The 12939-nt window shown below is 55.5% G+C and overlaps 1 protein-coding gene, 2 non-coding genes and 1 pseudogene across 3 annotated transcripts; 2 read left to right on the forward strand and 2 right to left on the reverse strand.

Moving 5' to 3' along the window:
* Positions 1–1317: 1317 nt before the first annotated feature.
* On the reverse strand, positions 1318–1862 carry LOC104650021 (large ribosomal subunit protein eL29 pseudogene; annotated as a pseudogene).
* Positions 1863–4780: 2918 nt separating this feature from the next.
* Positions 4781–4924, forward strand: LOC120361096 (small Cajal body-specific RNA 17). The gene has a single exon (XR_005577456.1).
* An 85-nt stretch (positions 4925–5009) lies between these two features.
* LOC120361094 (small Cajal body-specific RNA 18) lies at positions 5010–5092 on the forward strand. The gene has a single exon (XR_005577454.1).
* Positions 5093–5246: 154 nt separating this feature from the next.
* On the reverse strand, positions 5247–10991 carry LOC101047127 (RIMS-binding protein 3A-like). The gene has a single exon (XM_003942638.3). It carries the CDS (start codon positions 10868–10870, stop codon positions 5948–5950), a length of 4923 nt encoding a protein of 1640 aa, XP_003942687.1. The 5' UTR covers positions 10871–10991; the 3' UTR covers positions 5247–5947.
* Between the last annotated feature and the right edge of the window lie 1948 nt (positions 10992–12939).

Here is a 12939-nt window from a genome sequence, read left to right on the forward strand (position 1 = left end):
AAAAAAAAAGGGCCAGGCGCGGTGGCACAGGCTTGTAATCTCAGCTACTCAGGAGGCTGAGGCAGGAAAATCATTTGAACCCAGGAGGCAGAAGTTGCAGTGAGCTGAGATTGCGCCACTGCACTCCAGCCTGGGTGACAGAGTGACTCTGTCTCAAAAAAAAAGACTATTCCATTGGGGCAGAGGCAGGAGGCCAGGAGTTGGGGCCAAGCTAGGCAACATAGCGAGACTTCCTTGTCTACACACACACACACACACACACACACACACACATTAGCTGGGTGTGGTAGCACGTGCTTGTACCTGAAGTGCCTCTAGCTACTCAGGAGGCTGAGTTGGGAGGATTGTCTGAGTCCTGGAGGTTGAGGCTGCAGTGAGCTACAATTGTGCCATAACAGAATAGGGACCAAGTAGAAGAGCTGAAAAAGTTGGGGATCCACTCCACCCTTTGAGATAGAAAAAAATATCAAGACTCAAAATGCGAGTGCCCAGGTCCTCACTAAGCAGACACTCCTGCCACAAAAAGCCTTACCTATTTGGGTTTTCACTAGTAAGCTAGCAACTGCTAGTCACCGATCTTCCTGGTTTGTAAGCAGTCGATGACTTTAGTTTGTCTGGGTTTCGCCCAAGAACACTCTATTGTAAACTTAATTATGACAACTACACTGTAATAATTCAATGTCCTATTATGATATTGCTATAAACAGAATTTGCCTTTACATTGTCATTTATTTATTTATTTATTTATGAGAGGGAGTCTTGCTCTGTCACTGAGGCTGGATTGCAGTGGCACTAACTCAGCTCACTGCAACCTCCCCCTCCCAGGTTCAAGCGATTGTCTTACCTCAGCCTCCCGAGTAGCTGGGATTATAGGTGCCCGCCCCCATGCCCGGCTAATTTTTGTATTTTTAGTAGAGATGTGGTTTCACCCTGTTGGCCAGGCTAGTCTTGAACTCCTGACTGCAGGTGATCCGACTGCTGGGATTACAGGCATGAGCCACTGCACCCAGCCTACATTGTCATTTATTTTTTTCTTTTTTCTTGCCTTGGGTTTTTCTTTTTTTCTTTTTTATTTTTTTTTAAAGATGGGGTTTCACCCTGATGGCCAGGCTGGTCTTGAACTCCTGACCTCAGGTGATCCACCCACCTCGGCCTCCCAAAGTGCTAGGATTACAGGCGTGAGCCACCGCGCCCGGCCGCCTCAGGTTTATTTGTACAAATAGCACAGGAGGATCCCAGCCCCATGCAGATGTCAGCCAGGGGGTGGGGAGGGGGTCACACCAGTCCTTCTGTCCTCACATTGGCAGACAGAGATACCTACTCTGAAGCCTTCATAGGGACCTGAGCACCTTTGGGAGCCTGAGCTGGAACTGCAGCTGGAGCTGCAGCTTGGCCTTGATTTGATCCTTGGCCTTGGCCTTTGGCCGGCAGAGCCTGAGCCCCTTGGCAATGTGGGGCACGAGCACACTTCCCAAGCTCGGGGTGGGCAATGTAGGCAAGCCGACGGAGCGTGAGGCTGACACCCTTTGGGATCTTGGGCTTAACCTCCTTGGGCTTTACGAGGGCCTTGATGGCCTCGGCACCCACACTCATGGCCTTGGCTTTAGGCCTTCTTGTGGTGCTTCTTGGTAAGATGAACTTGTTCCTCAGGAACTTGGGGTCCACCCCCTTAAGAAAGTCGTATCTTTGTGATCTGGGTTTCTTGATACCGTTTCTGTGCCATTTTCGGGACTGGTTGTGTGTGGTGTGGTTCTTGAACTTGGCCATGGCTGCACCTAAACTGCGATTCCCTAAGGGTGCCTTTTTTTTTTTGAGACAGAGTTTCGCTCTTATTGCCCAGCCTGAAGTGCAATGACACGATCTCCGCTCACCACAGCCTCTGCCTCCTGGGTTCAAGCGATTCTCCTATCTCAGTCTCCCGTGTAGCTGGGATTACAGGCATGCGCCACCATGCTTGGCTAATTTTTTGTATTTTCAGTAGAGACATGGTTTCTTCATGTTGGTCAGGCTGGTCTCAAACTCCCAGCCTCAGGTGATCTGCCCCCCTTGGCCTTCCAAAGTGCTGGGATTACAGGCATGAGCCATTGTGCGTGGCCTAAGAGCTTACTTATTTTTCTTTTTCTTTTTTTTAAGACAGGGTTTCACCATGTTGGTCAGGCTGGTCTTGAACTCCTGACCCCAGGTGATCTGCCCGCCTTGGCCTCCAAAGTGCTTGGATTACAGGCGTGAGCCACCATGTCCAGCTTTTTTTTTTTTTTTTCCAAGACAGTTTCCCTCTTGTTGCCCAAGCTGGAGTGCAGTAGAACGATTTCGGCTCCCTGCAACCTCCACCTCCCAGGTTTAAGTGATTCTCCTTCGTTAGCCTCCCTAGTAGCCGGGATTATAGGCGTTTAGCACCATTCCTGGCTAATTTTATATTTTTATTATTTTTATTTATTTATTTTGAGACAGACACTCGCTCTGTCACTCAGGCTGGAGTGCAGTAGCAAAATCTCAGCTCACTGCAACCTCTGCCTCTCAGGTTCAAGTGATTCTCTTGCCTCAGCCTCCTGAGTAGCTGGGACTACAGGCATGTGCCACCACACCCAGCTAATTTTTTGTATTTTTAGTAGAGACAGGGGTTTCACCATGTTGCCCAGATTGGTCTTGAACTCCTGACCATAAGTGATTTGCCTGCCTTGTCCTCCCAAAGTTCTGGGATTACAGGCATAAGCCACCATGCGTGGCCTAATTTTGTATTTTTAGTAGAGACGGGGTTTTGTATTTTTGTATTTTTAGTCGAGACGGAGTTTTGCCATGTTAGCCAAGCTGGTCTTGGACTCCTGACCTCAGGTGATCCAACCGCCTCAGCCTCCCAAAGTGCTGGGATTACAGGCGTGAGACACCGTGCCCGACCATCTTGTGTGTTCTTTGAGGATAAGGTAGCAGTAAGTGTGTTAGGTTGAGATGGCCCTCAGGCCTGTGCTTTCCCTGTCCCCATCTTTAGCCCAAGGGACAGCATGGTAGAACCCAGTGGCCCCAGTTCATCAACTTGCCATGGAACCAGTTAGTGGCTCCGGTCCTCCTACTCCGGATGCTTCTGGTCATTTCCTATGACAGTGGGGAAGGCAGTGTCTTTTCCTTATTTTCTCTCTTTTTTTTTTTTTTTACCTGTGTATTCTGGAAGTGTCTTTCCTCTGACAGCGTTGTTGGACATGGGGAAACAAAAGGACATCAAAGAGAAGAAGGATAAAGACCACCCCTCATTCCTGCCCTTCCAGAGGGGCAGCCTGGGAGATTATGGAGGAGGTGACTTTGAGCCATGATGTGACCTTAGATGAGGGAGTGCCTCTGCGCCTTAGGCGGCTCTTCTGTAAAATGGGGCAAATAGGCTGGGCACAGTGGCTCATGCCTGTAGTCCCAACACCTTGGGAGGCCGAGGTGGGCAGATCACCCGAGGTCAGGAGTTCGAGACCAGCCTGACCAACATGGAGAAACCCCATCTCTACTAAAAATATAAAATTAACTGGGCATGGTGGCACATGTCTGTAATTCCAGCTTCTAGGGAGGCTAAGGCAGGAGAATCGCTTGAACCCAGGAGGTGGAGGTTGCTGTGAGCTGAGATCACCTCATTGCACTCCAGCCTGGGCAAAAACAACAAGAGCAAAACTCTGTCTCAAAAAAAAAAAAAAAGGGGCAAATAAAGAAATGTCCACTATGTGCAGTGGCTTATGCCTGTAATCCCAGCACTTCAGAAGACCAAGGCAGGAGAATCACTTGAGCTCAGGAGTTCCAGACCAGCCTGGGCAAGATAGTGGGACCCCATATCCACATAAAAATGTAAAAATTAACCAGGCACCAGGTGTGGTGGTTCAGGCCTGTAATCCCAGCACTTTGGGAGGCTAAGGCAGGTGGATTGCTTGAGCCCAGGAGTTTGAGACCAGCCTGGGTGACACAGTGAGATCCTGTCTCTACACACATACACAATGAGCCAGGCATGGTGGTGCACATCAGTAGTCCCAGCTACTTGGGAGGCTGAGGTGAGAGAATCATTTGAGCCCCGGAGCTCAAGGCTGCAGTGAGCTGTGATTGTGCCACTGCACTCCAGGCTGGGCAACAGAGAAAGACTCTGTCTCAAAAAAAAGGAAAAGAAATGCCCTCCCAAGGTGATCCCTCAGGAATTGACTCAGGAAAGTGGTGAGCTGTGAAAGCTATCTGAAACAAGATCCTCAGGTAACTACCCATCCTTCACAAAGGGCTCAGCAGCATACAGCCTCCCTGCAGGGATGCCCTCGGGGAAGATGTGGCCCAGAGGAGTCTTTTGGGCCCTGCTCCTCAGTCCTGGCTCTTTTTTTTTTTTTTTTGAGACGGAGTTTCGCTCTTGTTACCCAGGCTGGAGTGCAATGGCACGAACTTGGCTCACCGCAACCTCTGCCTCCTGGGTTCAAGCAATTCTCCTGCCTCAGCCTCCTGAGTAGCTGGGATTACAGGCACGTGCCACCATGCCCAGCTAATTTTTTTTTGTATTTTTAGTAGAGACGGGGTTTCACCATGTTGATCAGGATGGTCTTGATCTCTCGACCTCGTGATCCACCCGCCTCTGCCTCCCAAAGTGCTGGGATTACAGGCTTGAGCCACCACGCCTGGTCAGTCCTGGCTCTTAGCAGGATCCTCTGCAGCCAGACTAGCACACCCTGAGCCAGGCTGACCTTAAAGAGTAAGCATGCAGGGCTTATGGACCCTGGGCAAAGCAGAGAGGCTGGTATCAGATAAGGTGCAACAGGTATAGTAGGATAAGGTGTTCTCAGGTCCCCAGTGCAGCCCCCAGATGAGCCTGCCGTATTTTTCTTATGTGATCAGGTCCCACCGTGGGCAGCGCTGCTTGCCCAGAGCCTGAGAGGATTATGAAATCATGGCAAGGGTAGCAAGGCAAGGGGACCCAGCATGGGGGCATGAGGAGCAGGGGACAGTGGGTGAGGCTAGAGGAGAGGGAGGTTTAGGGAGGCCTCTGCTGCTGTGACTGTGAGCCACAGCCAATGATGACATGGCCACTGCACAATCTGAGTTCTGGGAACCACGTGATGAATTGTGTTCTGGGAATAGACTGCAGCCGTGAAAAAAAAAAAAAGCAGAAGGGTGTGCCCTCCATTCCCTGGCCAGTAAAACATTTCTGTAGCCTTTGCAGACCCACTGCACAGAAGCGAGAGGGAGGAAAGCCAGGCTCATGTTTTCCTAGGTTGTGCTTCAACTTCTAAAATGTGTTTTCTCTATGAACATTTTAATGAGGGGTTGAACATAAGACTGAAAAAATTCTGAGAGTTTGTTTGGAGGCTCTAGCAGGAGTGCACAGCTACTGAAGACGGGCCCTCCTTGACTGAAGACCGGTCCTCCTTGACTGGGGATGGTCATCCACTTCCACCTAGTGCACAGATTCAGGAGGGACACACGTGGAGTGGTGAGGGAGGAAGGGGATACCCGCCTAGTCAGCCAGATCAGCCAAATCAACCCTGATGATCAATGGGGTGACAGATGTCGCAGCAAGATCACCCTCACATCCAAAAAATAACATTCTGATTCCTTTTTTTTTTTTTTTAAGATGTAGACTTTTCTTGAGACTTTCATACAAGACAATGGATGGATAACCTTAACCTCCTAGAGAAAACACACATTGGCCACAGAAAAAGGCACTTCTCCAAATACCTGCCATAGTGATCAGCAGCTTTGAAACAGCCTCTCAAACTCTCAGGGGTTGGCTGGTTTTGTTTTCTTTTGAAAATAACTCTGAAAGTCCGCTACTTTCAGAGCCTCGGAGACACTTAAGGACTACCATCAGCTTAACATGGTGTCGCTTGGAGCACATGCTACTTATGGTGGCGAGGAGGGGTGCTGGTGTGAGGGTCTGCAAGCTTGCTTCTCCTCTGGCAGGGTGTGAGCAGCCAGAGGCCACTACCTGGGCAAGGATGCTTGCTCACTGTCCATGGAGGGACATGTGATCCAACAGGTGGGCCGGGACCAGGCCCCTGCGGCCGCCCGACTCTCCATAATAGAGTCCCTGTTCATCCACAGGCCCGTGAACCGTGACTACATCTCCTGCCCTCAGCGCCAGCCTGCCCTTCGCCTGGCTCCCTGTTTGCCCATCCCTGGGATCATAGTCTAGAGCTGCTATCATGGTCTTTGGAGTCCACAGTGGGGGTCTCTTGGAGTTCCGTTGGAGCACTGGGGAGGAACCCTGGGGGATGGTGAACCCCTGAAGGTCCTCAAGGTGGGCCATAGAAGGCAGGTGTCCTTGGGCCGGCAAATGCCACCTCCTGTCAGTCTGCTCTGTGCTCACCTCCATCTCAGCCACTAGGTGCCCGGGGATATTGCCCACTTGCCCGTTGCACTCACCGAGGTGGAAGCTGTGGGTGTCTTGAGAGCCCCACACTCTTAGCAACTGCCCTTTGTGGAAGTCTAACACCTCTTCTGCAGCCTTGGGGTTGGCAGACATCACCAGGGGGTTGTAATCAGAGAGGGCTACACAGACCCTGGCTGGAGTGTTGGCCCCTGTCCCCAGCTGTTGGGGGCCACCCCTGGCCATCTTGATGACTTGGCTGGATGGAGTTGGACACAGTGCCAAGCGGGATTCATGCAGCTGGCACTCTCTCTTGGCCCCTAGAGCCTTTCCTTGTCTGCTCTGGGGTCTGGGCTCCCTCCTCTCCTCTTGCCTCTCTGTGCCCCACAGATCCAAGCACAGTGCTTCCTGCTCCTCCTCCCAAATGTTACGGAAGTCAGATGCATACTGTTGGCTGGCACCCAGCTGGGGAGGTGTGAGCCCTTGGGCATCTTGCTTTTGCCTAAGGACCCTCTCAAAGGCAGCCTTTTCCTGACACGGTTCCTTCCTGGCCCCACACTCGATGGGTAGATGGATGAATCCTGGCACAGGGCTTTTGCTGGTGCCCATGTGCCGGCAGCAATTTTCCTCCTCCCCAGGCTGGTCACTGAGTGAAGGTAGCCTATGGTTCTGGGGACTCTTTTGAAAAAGCAGGTCCTTTCTACAGCACTCCCAGGCCTCTGCAAGCTCCTGAGCTTGGCTGCCAGCCCCTGAACTTGAACATTCTCTTTCTGAGCCCAGATTGGACACTGGGGATTGCCTTCTCGGGGGTTCTTCAAGGAATGCTTCTAGGAACTTAGCCTGGGGCTCCCCACAGCTTCCAGGGTTGTGGGGGCTGGCCTTGGCACTAAGAGGAGCCAGTGCCAGCTTCTGGGGGAAGACGGGGAAGGTGACTCTGTAGGTGGATGGGTCGCCACAAATGTAGCTAAAGGGAGGAGTCTCTGGCCATCGATGATACATGAAGCAGTCCTCAGGGATCTGCGCCGGCACTGAATCCGGGGACTCGCCACAGAGTGACATGGTTCTCACTGAGACCTTCTGCCATGTTAGGGGCACCTGTAGCTGGGAGAATTTCAACAGGGTGCTCCCAGCAGTGGCATCAGCGACCTCACAAACCTTGAGCCCATCTGCATACACAGCATAACCGGTGACCTGGACTCCGTTGGAGGACCCAGCTGAGTCAATGGTCACAGGGAGCCAGCTGACCACCAGGACACCTGGTGAGGCATGGCGCTCCACCAGCACATCCAGTGGTGGGTGGGGAGGTCCTGCCAAGAGTGTGTCGAAGGTGATGGTGGAGGACATCGTTCCCCAGTACACCTGCAGCAAGTCCCACGGCAGCCGCACCTCCACCCGTGCCTGGTAGTGTGTGCCAGGGCACAGACCTTGGAAGGTGTAGCAGCTCACACCCGCTGGGGTCAGGGCATGCTCTCGGTCATCAAGATACACCATGTGGGGATGGCGGCAGCTGCTATAGACCCAGGTGATCTTGGCCAATGTGGCTGTGACATTCTGCAGGTGTAGCTGCATGGGGGCCATACAGAGAACCCCTTTGGTGCTGGGAACGGGTTTGGAGAGGCCCTGCTTCCCCACACTCTGCGGCAAGCTCAGCTGGCAGGCTTCCATCTTGGTATCCAGGATCTCTCTTGCTGCTTCTGTCTTGGAGCCCACACTTTCCATCTGGCACAGCCCTCTGTCCACCACTCCCTGGGGTTCCCCAGGTAATAAGCTGTCTTCCTCCAGAGCTTCATCCTGCCTAGCTGGAAGTTGATTGGGGCCAAGGTCAGGGGATTTGGCAGGCAGGCAGCTTGGGATGTGGCTGTCTGGAATCTGTTCTACCAAGTTGGAGGGCACCAGCCCCCGCCGGCCATCCTGAAGCTCCCCCTCATAGAAACCATCCTCATCCATGTCCCCAAAGATGTATACATAGTCCCCAGCTGTGAGAGGCAGCTCACCCTCGGGGTGATCATTGGGCCCCTCGAATGGGTTGTAGTTATACTGAGCCATGAAGATCTTGAGCTTTGGGGTAGCAGGAGCCACCGGGCCTCCCACTTCCGGGGCCAGGGACATGCTGTCAGGCTCGAGGTCATCCACCTCACTGGCTGTGTCCCTGTCCAGAGTAGGGCAGGATGGCACGGTGGCCCACATCGACCCCTCAGAGGAGGAGTTTGACTGGGAGCTGGTTTTCTTGGACAGAGGTTGGCTGGCAAGGACTGTCTCTGAAACTTGGGGGACACTGGCTGGCTCCCCAAGGGCAACTGGGCTCTCCTCGAGGGAGGCTTCCCTTTTCTCCTGTATGTCTCTGCAGGGCTGTGACAGTGAGTACTCTTCAGGCCGTGGCTGGAACTTGGGCCTTCTGCTACCCTTAACTTGGGACTCTGGCATTTGACTGGTCTCCTGAGGCTGTTGGGGAGGGTGACCAGGCTGACATTGCAGCACCTGCATCTCCTTCCGGGAAGCTTGGAGGTTACACTGGGCCTTCTGGGGGTTGTGTTGCAGCTGCTGCTGCCTGTCCTCCCCACGCGCCTCCTCCTGCAGCAGCTGCTCAGCCATCAAGCCAGCGGCATCGGGCTCTTGACACGCGCGGCCCAGGTGGCCGCGCACTTCGCTGTTCTCAGCCTCCACTTTCCGCACGCAGTCGGCCTTGGCCTGCAGCCGCCCATTCTCCTCCGCCAGCCAGGCGTTTTTGAGCAGCGCCGCCTGCAGCTGTGCCTCCGCCTCCACGCCGCGCCGCCGCTCAGCTGCCGCCTGCGCGCCCAGCTCCTCGCACTCGCGCCGCCGCTCGGCCAGCTGGCGCTCCAACGCCAGCATCTGCTGCCGCATCTCCTTGCAGGTTGAGCTCTGGCCGCCCGCCTCGGGCAGGGCGCCACCGTAGCCCTGCGGAAGCGTCAGCTGCCTCTGCAGGCGCAGCACTTCCCGCTGGGACTCGCGCTGCAGGCGGTCCAAGTCGCTAACGTTGAGCCACTGCGTACAGGAACCTTCCCTTCCAGGATGCAGGTCTCTGCAGGGGCCCGAGGCCACACGCGCCTGCAGGAGGTGGCACTCCTGCCGCAGCTCTTCGATCTGCTTGTCCTTGGCCAGCAGCGCGCTCTCCTGCTCCGACAGGTCCTGGGCGCCCTGGCTGGCAAAGGCCTGGCATAGCTCCAGGCCGGCGCAACTCTCGCCGGGCACAGGCGCGCTCACAGCCCGAAGGTTGGTCTCCTGCAGCTTACGGGCCCGGTCCGCCAGGCGCCGCGCGAGCCCGGTCAGCTCCGCGCGCTTCACCTTGAGCCGCTTCACCTTCTCATCTGCCTGGTAGAGGCAGCCTGCACGCCGCAGCTGCTTGTTCTCCTCGTGCAGGGTAGAACAGCGGCGCGCTAGCACCCGCAATGCCTTGGCCAGCAGCCAGTTCAGCCTTATCAGCTCTTGGTGGCCCAGGCCCGGGGATGAGGGAGTCAGGACTTCGCAGGGCTTGCTCTCGGGGCCTTCTCCTCCCGGAGGGTTGCTGAGTTTCCCGCGGATTGATGGTGGTAGTGATGGCGGCAGGAGTGGCGATGGTGGCGGCGGGAGACTCCGGAAGCCAGGGGTGGAGGTGTCTGGTGAGGAGGGCCGCTCCTCGGATTTAGAGGCCTTGGGGAGACTCCGGGTGCTGTCAAGAGACCGGGAACGCGCTGGTGCGAAGGAATCAAGGGAGCTGGCGCGCGTGGACAGCAGACCGTCTAGGGAGCTGGAGCACGCAGAGGACACCAGGTCTAGCGAGCCAGAGCAGACACGGACTCTGGCACTCAGGCTATCTAGAGATCCGAGTCGACTGGTCGGGTTGGGGGTGTGGCAAGAGCCGCTCGAGGTCTGGGGCAGCGGCTCTTCCACGGAATGCACAGCCTGGGTGTCCCGGGATCCCGACACAGCAGGGTGCCCGCGGAAGTGCTCCAGAATGTACTTGAGGAAGAGCTGGCGCTCCACTTCGAGCGCTGCCTGCAGATAGCGGATGCGCGCCGCCTGCTCGCCATCAGTCTCCCAGCGAAGCTGCGCCAACACTTCCTGCAGGCGACAGCGGCACTGCGCTGCGGAGACCTCGGACGCCGCCGGGCGGCTGCAGTGGCCGCGGTTCACTAGCTCCTCCGCCAGCTGGCGCTGCAGCTCCCGGGCTTGGCGCACCACGCCATCACGCTCGCGGTGCAGCAGCTGCTGCAGTTGCCGCAGCTCGGCCTCCTTCCAGCGCAGCAGCTGCCGGATCTCGGCCTCTCGCTCCCGCTGCATCTCCTCCTGCAGCTGCCGCAGCTCCCGGCAGCGCTGTGCCTCCCACTTGGAGCGCAGATGGTCAGCCAGCTGCTGCCGCTCCCGCTCTGCCGCCTCCCGCAGCTGACGCTCCTGCGCAGCGAAGCGCCGCCTTTCTGCCCGCCAGCCCGCCCGCTCTGCCTCCAGCTCCGCCCGTAGCTTCTCCAGCTCCCGCCTCTGGTTCTCCAGCACTGCCGCCGCCGGGCTGGAGCAGCCGGGCTTCTTGGGCGATGTGCCCAAGGGGCCGGGCGAGTCCTTGGCCATTGCGGCCGCGGCCCGGCTGGACTTCCGACTTCGCCTGGCAAGCCGCAGCTCGCCAACTGCCGCCGCTCCGGCAGCGGCCAACCGCCCGGCACGCTTCTTCCGGCCGCCCCCTTGGGGTCTCCGCGTGCCCCTTCCGCCTCCTGGCATGTTCCCCCGAGTCCTGCCGCGGATGTCTGGCCCACGCGCCTCTACACCTGGCAAGGCCAGGAGTGGACTCCCACATCCCTGCTTAAACTGACCCCATGTCCCTTCCGGGATGCACCGCAACTTTTCTGGTCCCTACAATTTCTTTATTTCTTTCTTTCTTTTGAGGAGGAGTTTCGCTCTTGTTACCCAGGCTGGAGTGCAATGGCGTGATCTCGGCTCACCGCAACCTCCGCCTTCTGGGTTCAGGCAATTCTCCTGCCTCAGCCTCCTGAGTAGCTGGGACTACAGGCACGCGCCACCATGCCCAGCTAATTTATTTTTTATTTTTTATTTTTTTAAAATTTTTAGTAGAGACGGGGTTTCACCATGTTGACCAGGATGGCCTCAATCTCTTGACCTCGTGATCCACCCATCTTGGCCTTCCAAAGTGCTGGGATTACAGGCAGGTGAGCCACCGCGCCCGGCCCACTTTTCTTGCTTCTAGCACCATGTCCCTTGTGACCCTCCCCAGGCACCCTCCCAGGCACTGTGTAGTCTCAAGCAGGCCGAGGTGCCCTGAAGGATGTCTGGGCAGCTGCTCCTGGGCTTGGAGAAAGGGGCAGGGTATGTGTGTCAAGGACCCCCATGCGGTGTGGACATACCTGGCCATGAGTTCAGGTGGTGTATTGGGTCAGGTAGATGGAAAATGCATCAGGATATGCCTAAACTTGGCTAGACTTGGACTTCTCAGGACCCTTCAGCCCCTATAACAGCCCTGATCACCCAACTGGTCATCCACCTTTTGGGGAAAGCATGTGCCTGATACACATTTGTGTTTCTGCCCAGAGTCGACTCAGAGGAGGTATAGATGAAAAGACTCTCCTCAGCAAAGTGGCATAGGGATGCAGGGCCAGATAGGCAGGAAGGGCATGAGGGACACTGGCCTGCCTACCTCCCACATTTGAGTGCCAGCTGGTGACAAACGCTGGAGACCCAGTGTCTGGGCTACTCAATGGCACCTTAGGCAGAGGCCTCAGGCTGGGCCAGGAGTGAGGGTGAGGCCTCAGCAGAAATATTGGGGGCATCCTGAGCTTCAGAAGAAACACACACACACACACACACACACACACACACGGAGCGTTTCTGACTGGCCACCTGTGTGGCTTGCAAGCGAAGGAGCCCTGCTTCAATCTGGTTCCTCTTTACTCTTCTTGCCTGCTCCTGGTGCCAAGTGGCTCTTGGGAGACATTGATGGACACCTGGTACCTGGCCATCTGCATCAAGACCTTGATACTGAAGTCACATTAGAGGCCCCTTTGCTTTTTGGTCTGTGGTGTCTTCCTGTCTCCAGGAAGCACCTGGGACTTCTCATAACTGCTGTGTTCACTCAGCTTATGGCCCTCTGGCTTTACCTTCACAACACTCAAGTTTTTCAACTCAGGTTCCCCTGAACCCACAGAAAATGCCTTTAGGCAGTGGCAAGTAACAAGAACATCAGGAATTATGGCTCCATATGTTCTTTTTGAGAGGTGAGGCAGATGTAGTGTGTGTGTGAGAGAGAGGAAAGGTGAGATGCAGGGATGGCCTTAGCCTTGAATTGGTGCTTGTCTCCTGGACATGGTAGCCACAGGGAATCCTCAGCACAATTCTGTTTTACGGAAGAGAATCTGAGGCTCGGTGGGAGCCACTGGCTTCCCAGGGCATATGAGAAACTGAGTCAGAGCTGGTGGGTGGGGCTCCACAGCCTGGATGCCCTGCTGCAGTCTCCAGTAGAGCTTCAGTTGTCAGGTCGGGAGGGCAGGCTGGGCTGGACATGATGGCACAGGTCTGTAATCCCAGCCTTTTAGGTGACCAGGGCGGGAGGATCACTTGAGCCCAAGAGCTCAAGACCTGCCTAAGCAACATAGAGAGATCCCATCTCTACAAAAAAATAATTAGCTGGA

Source organism: Saimiri boliviensis, chromosome 21 (genome assembly GCF_048565385.1).
Source record: "Saimiri boliviensis isolate mSaiBol1 chromosome 21, mSaiBol1.pri, whole genome shotgun sequence".
Classification (NCBI taxonomy): Eukaryota; Metazoa; Chordata; class Mammalia; order Primates; family Cebidae; genus Saimiri; species Saimiri boliviensis.

Bases quoted from the DNA above. Each gene is read 5' to 3' on its own strand.
- LOC101047127 (XM_003942638.3), bottom strand. From the start codon at position 10,870: ATGGCCAAGGACTCGCCCGGCCCCTTGGGCACATCGCCCAAGAAGCCC.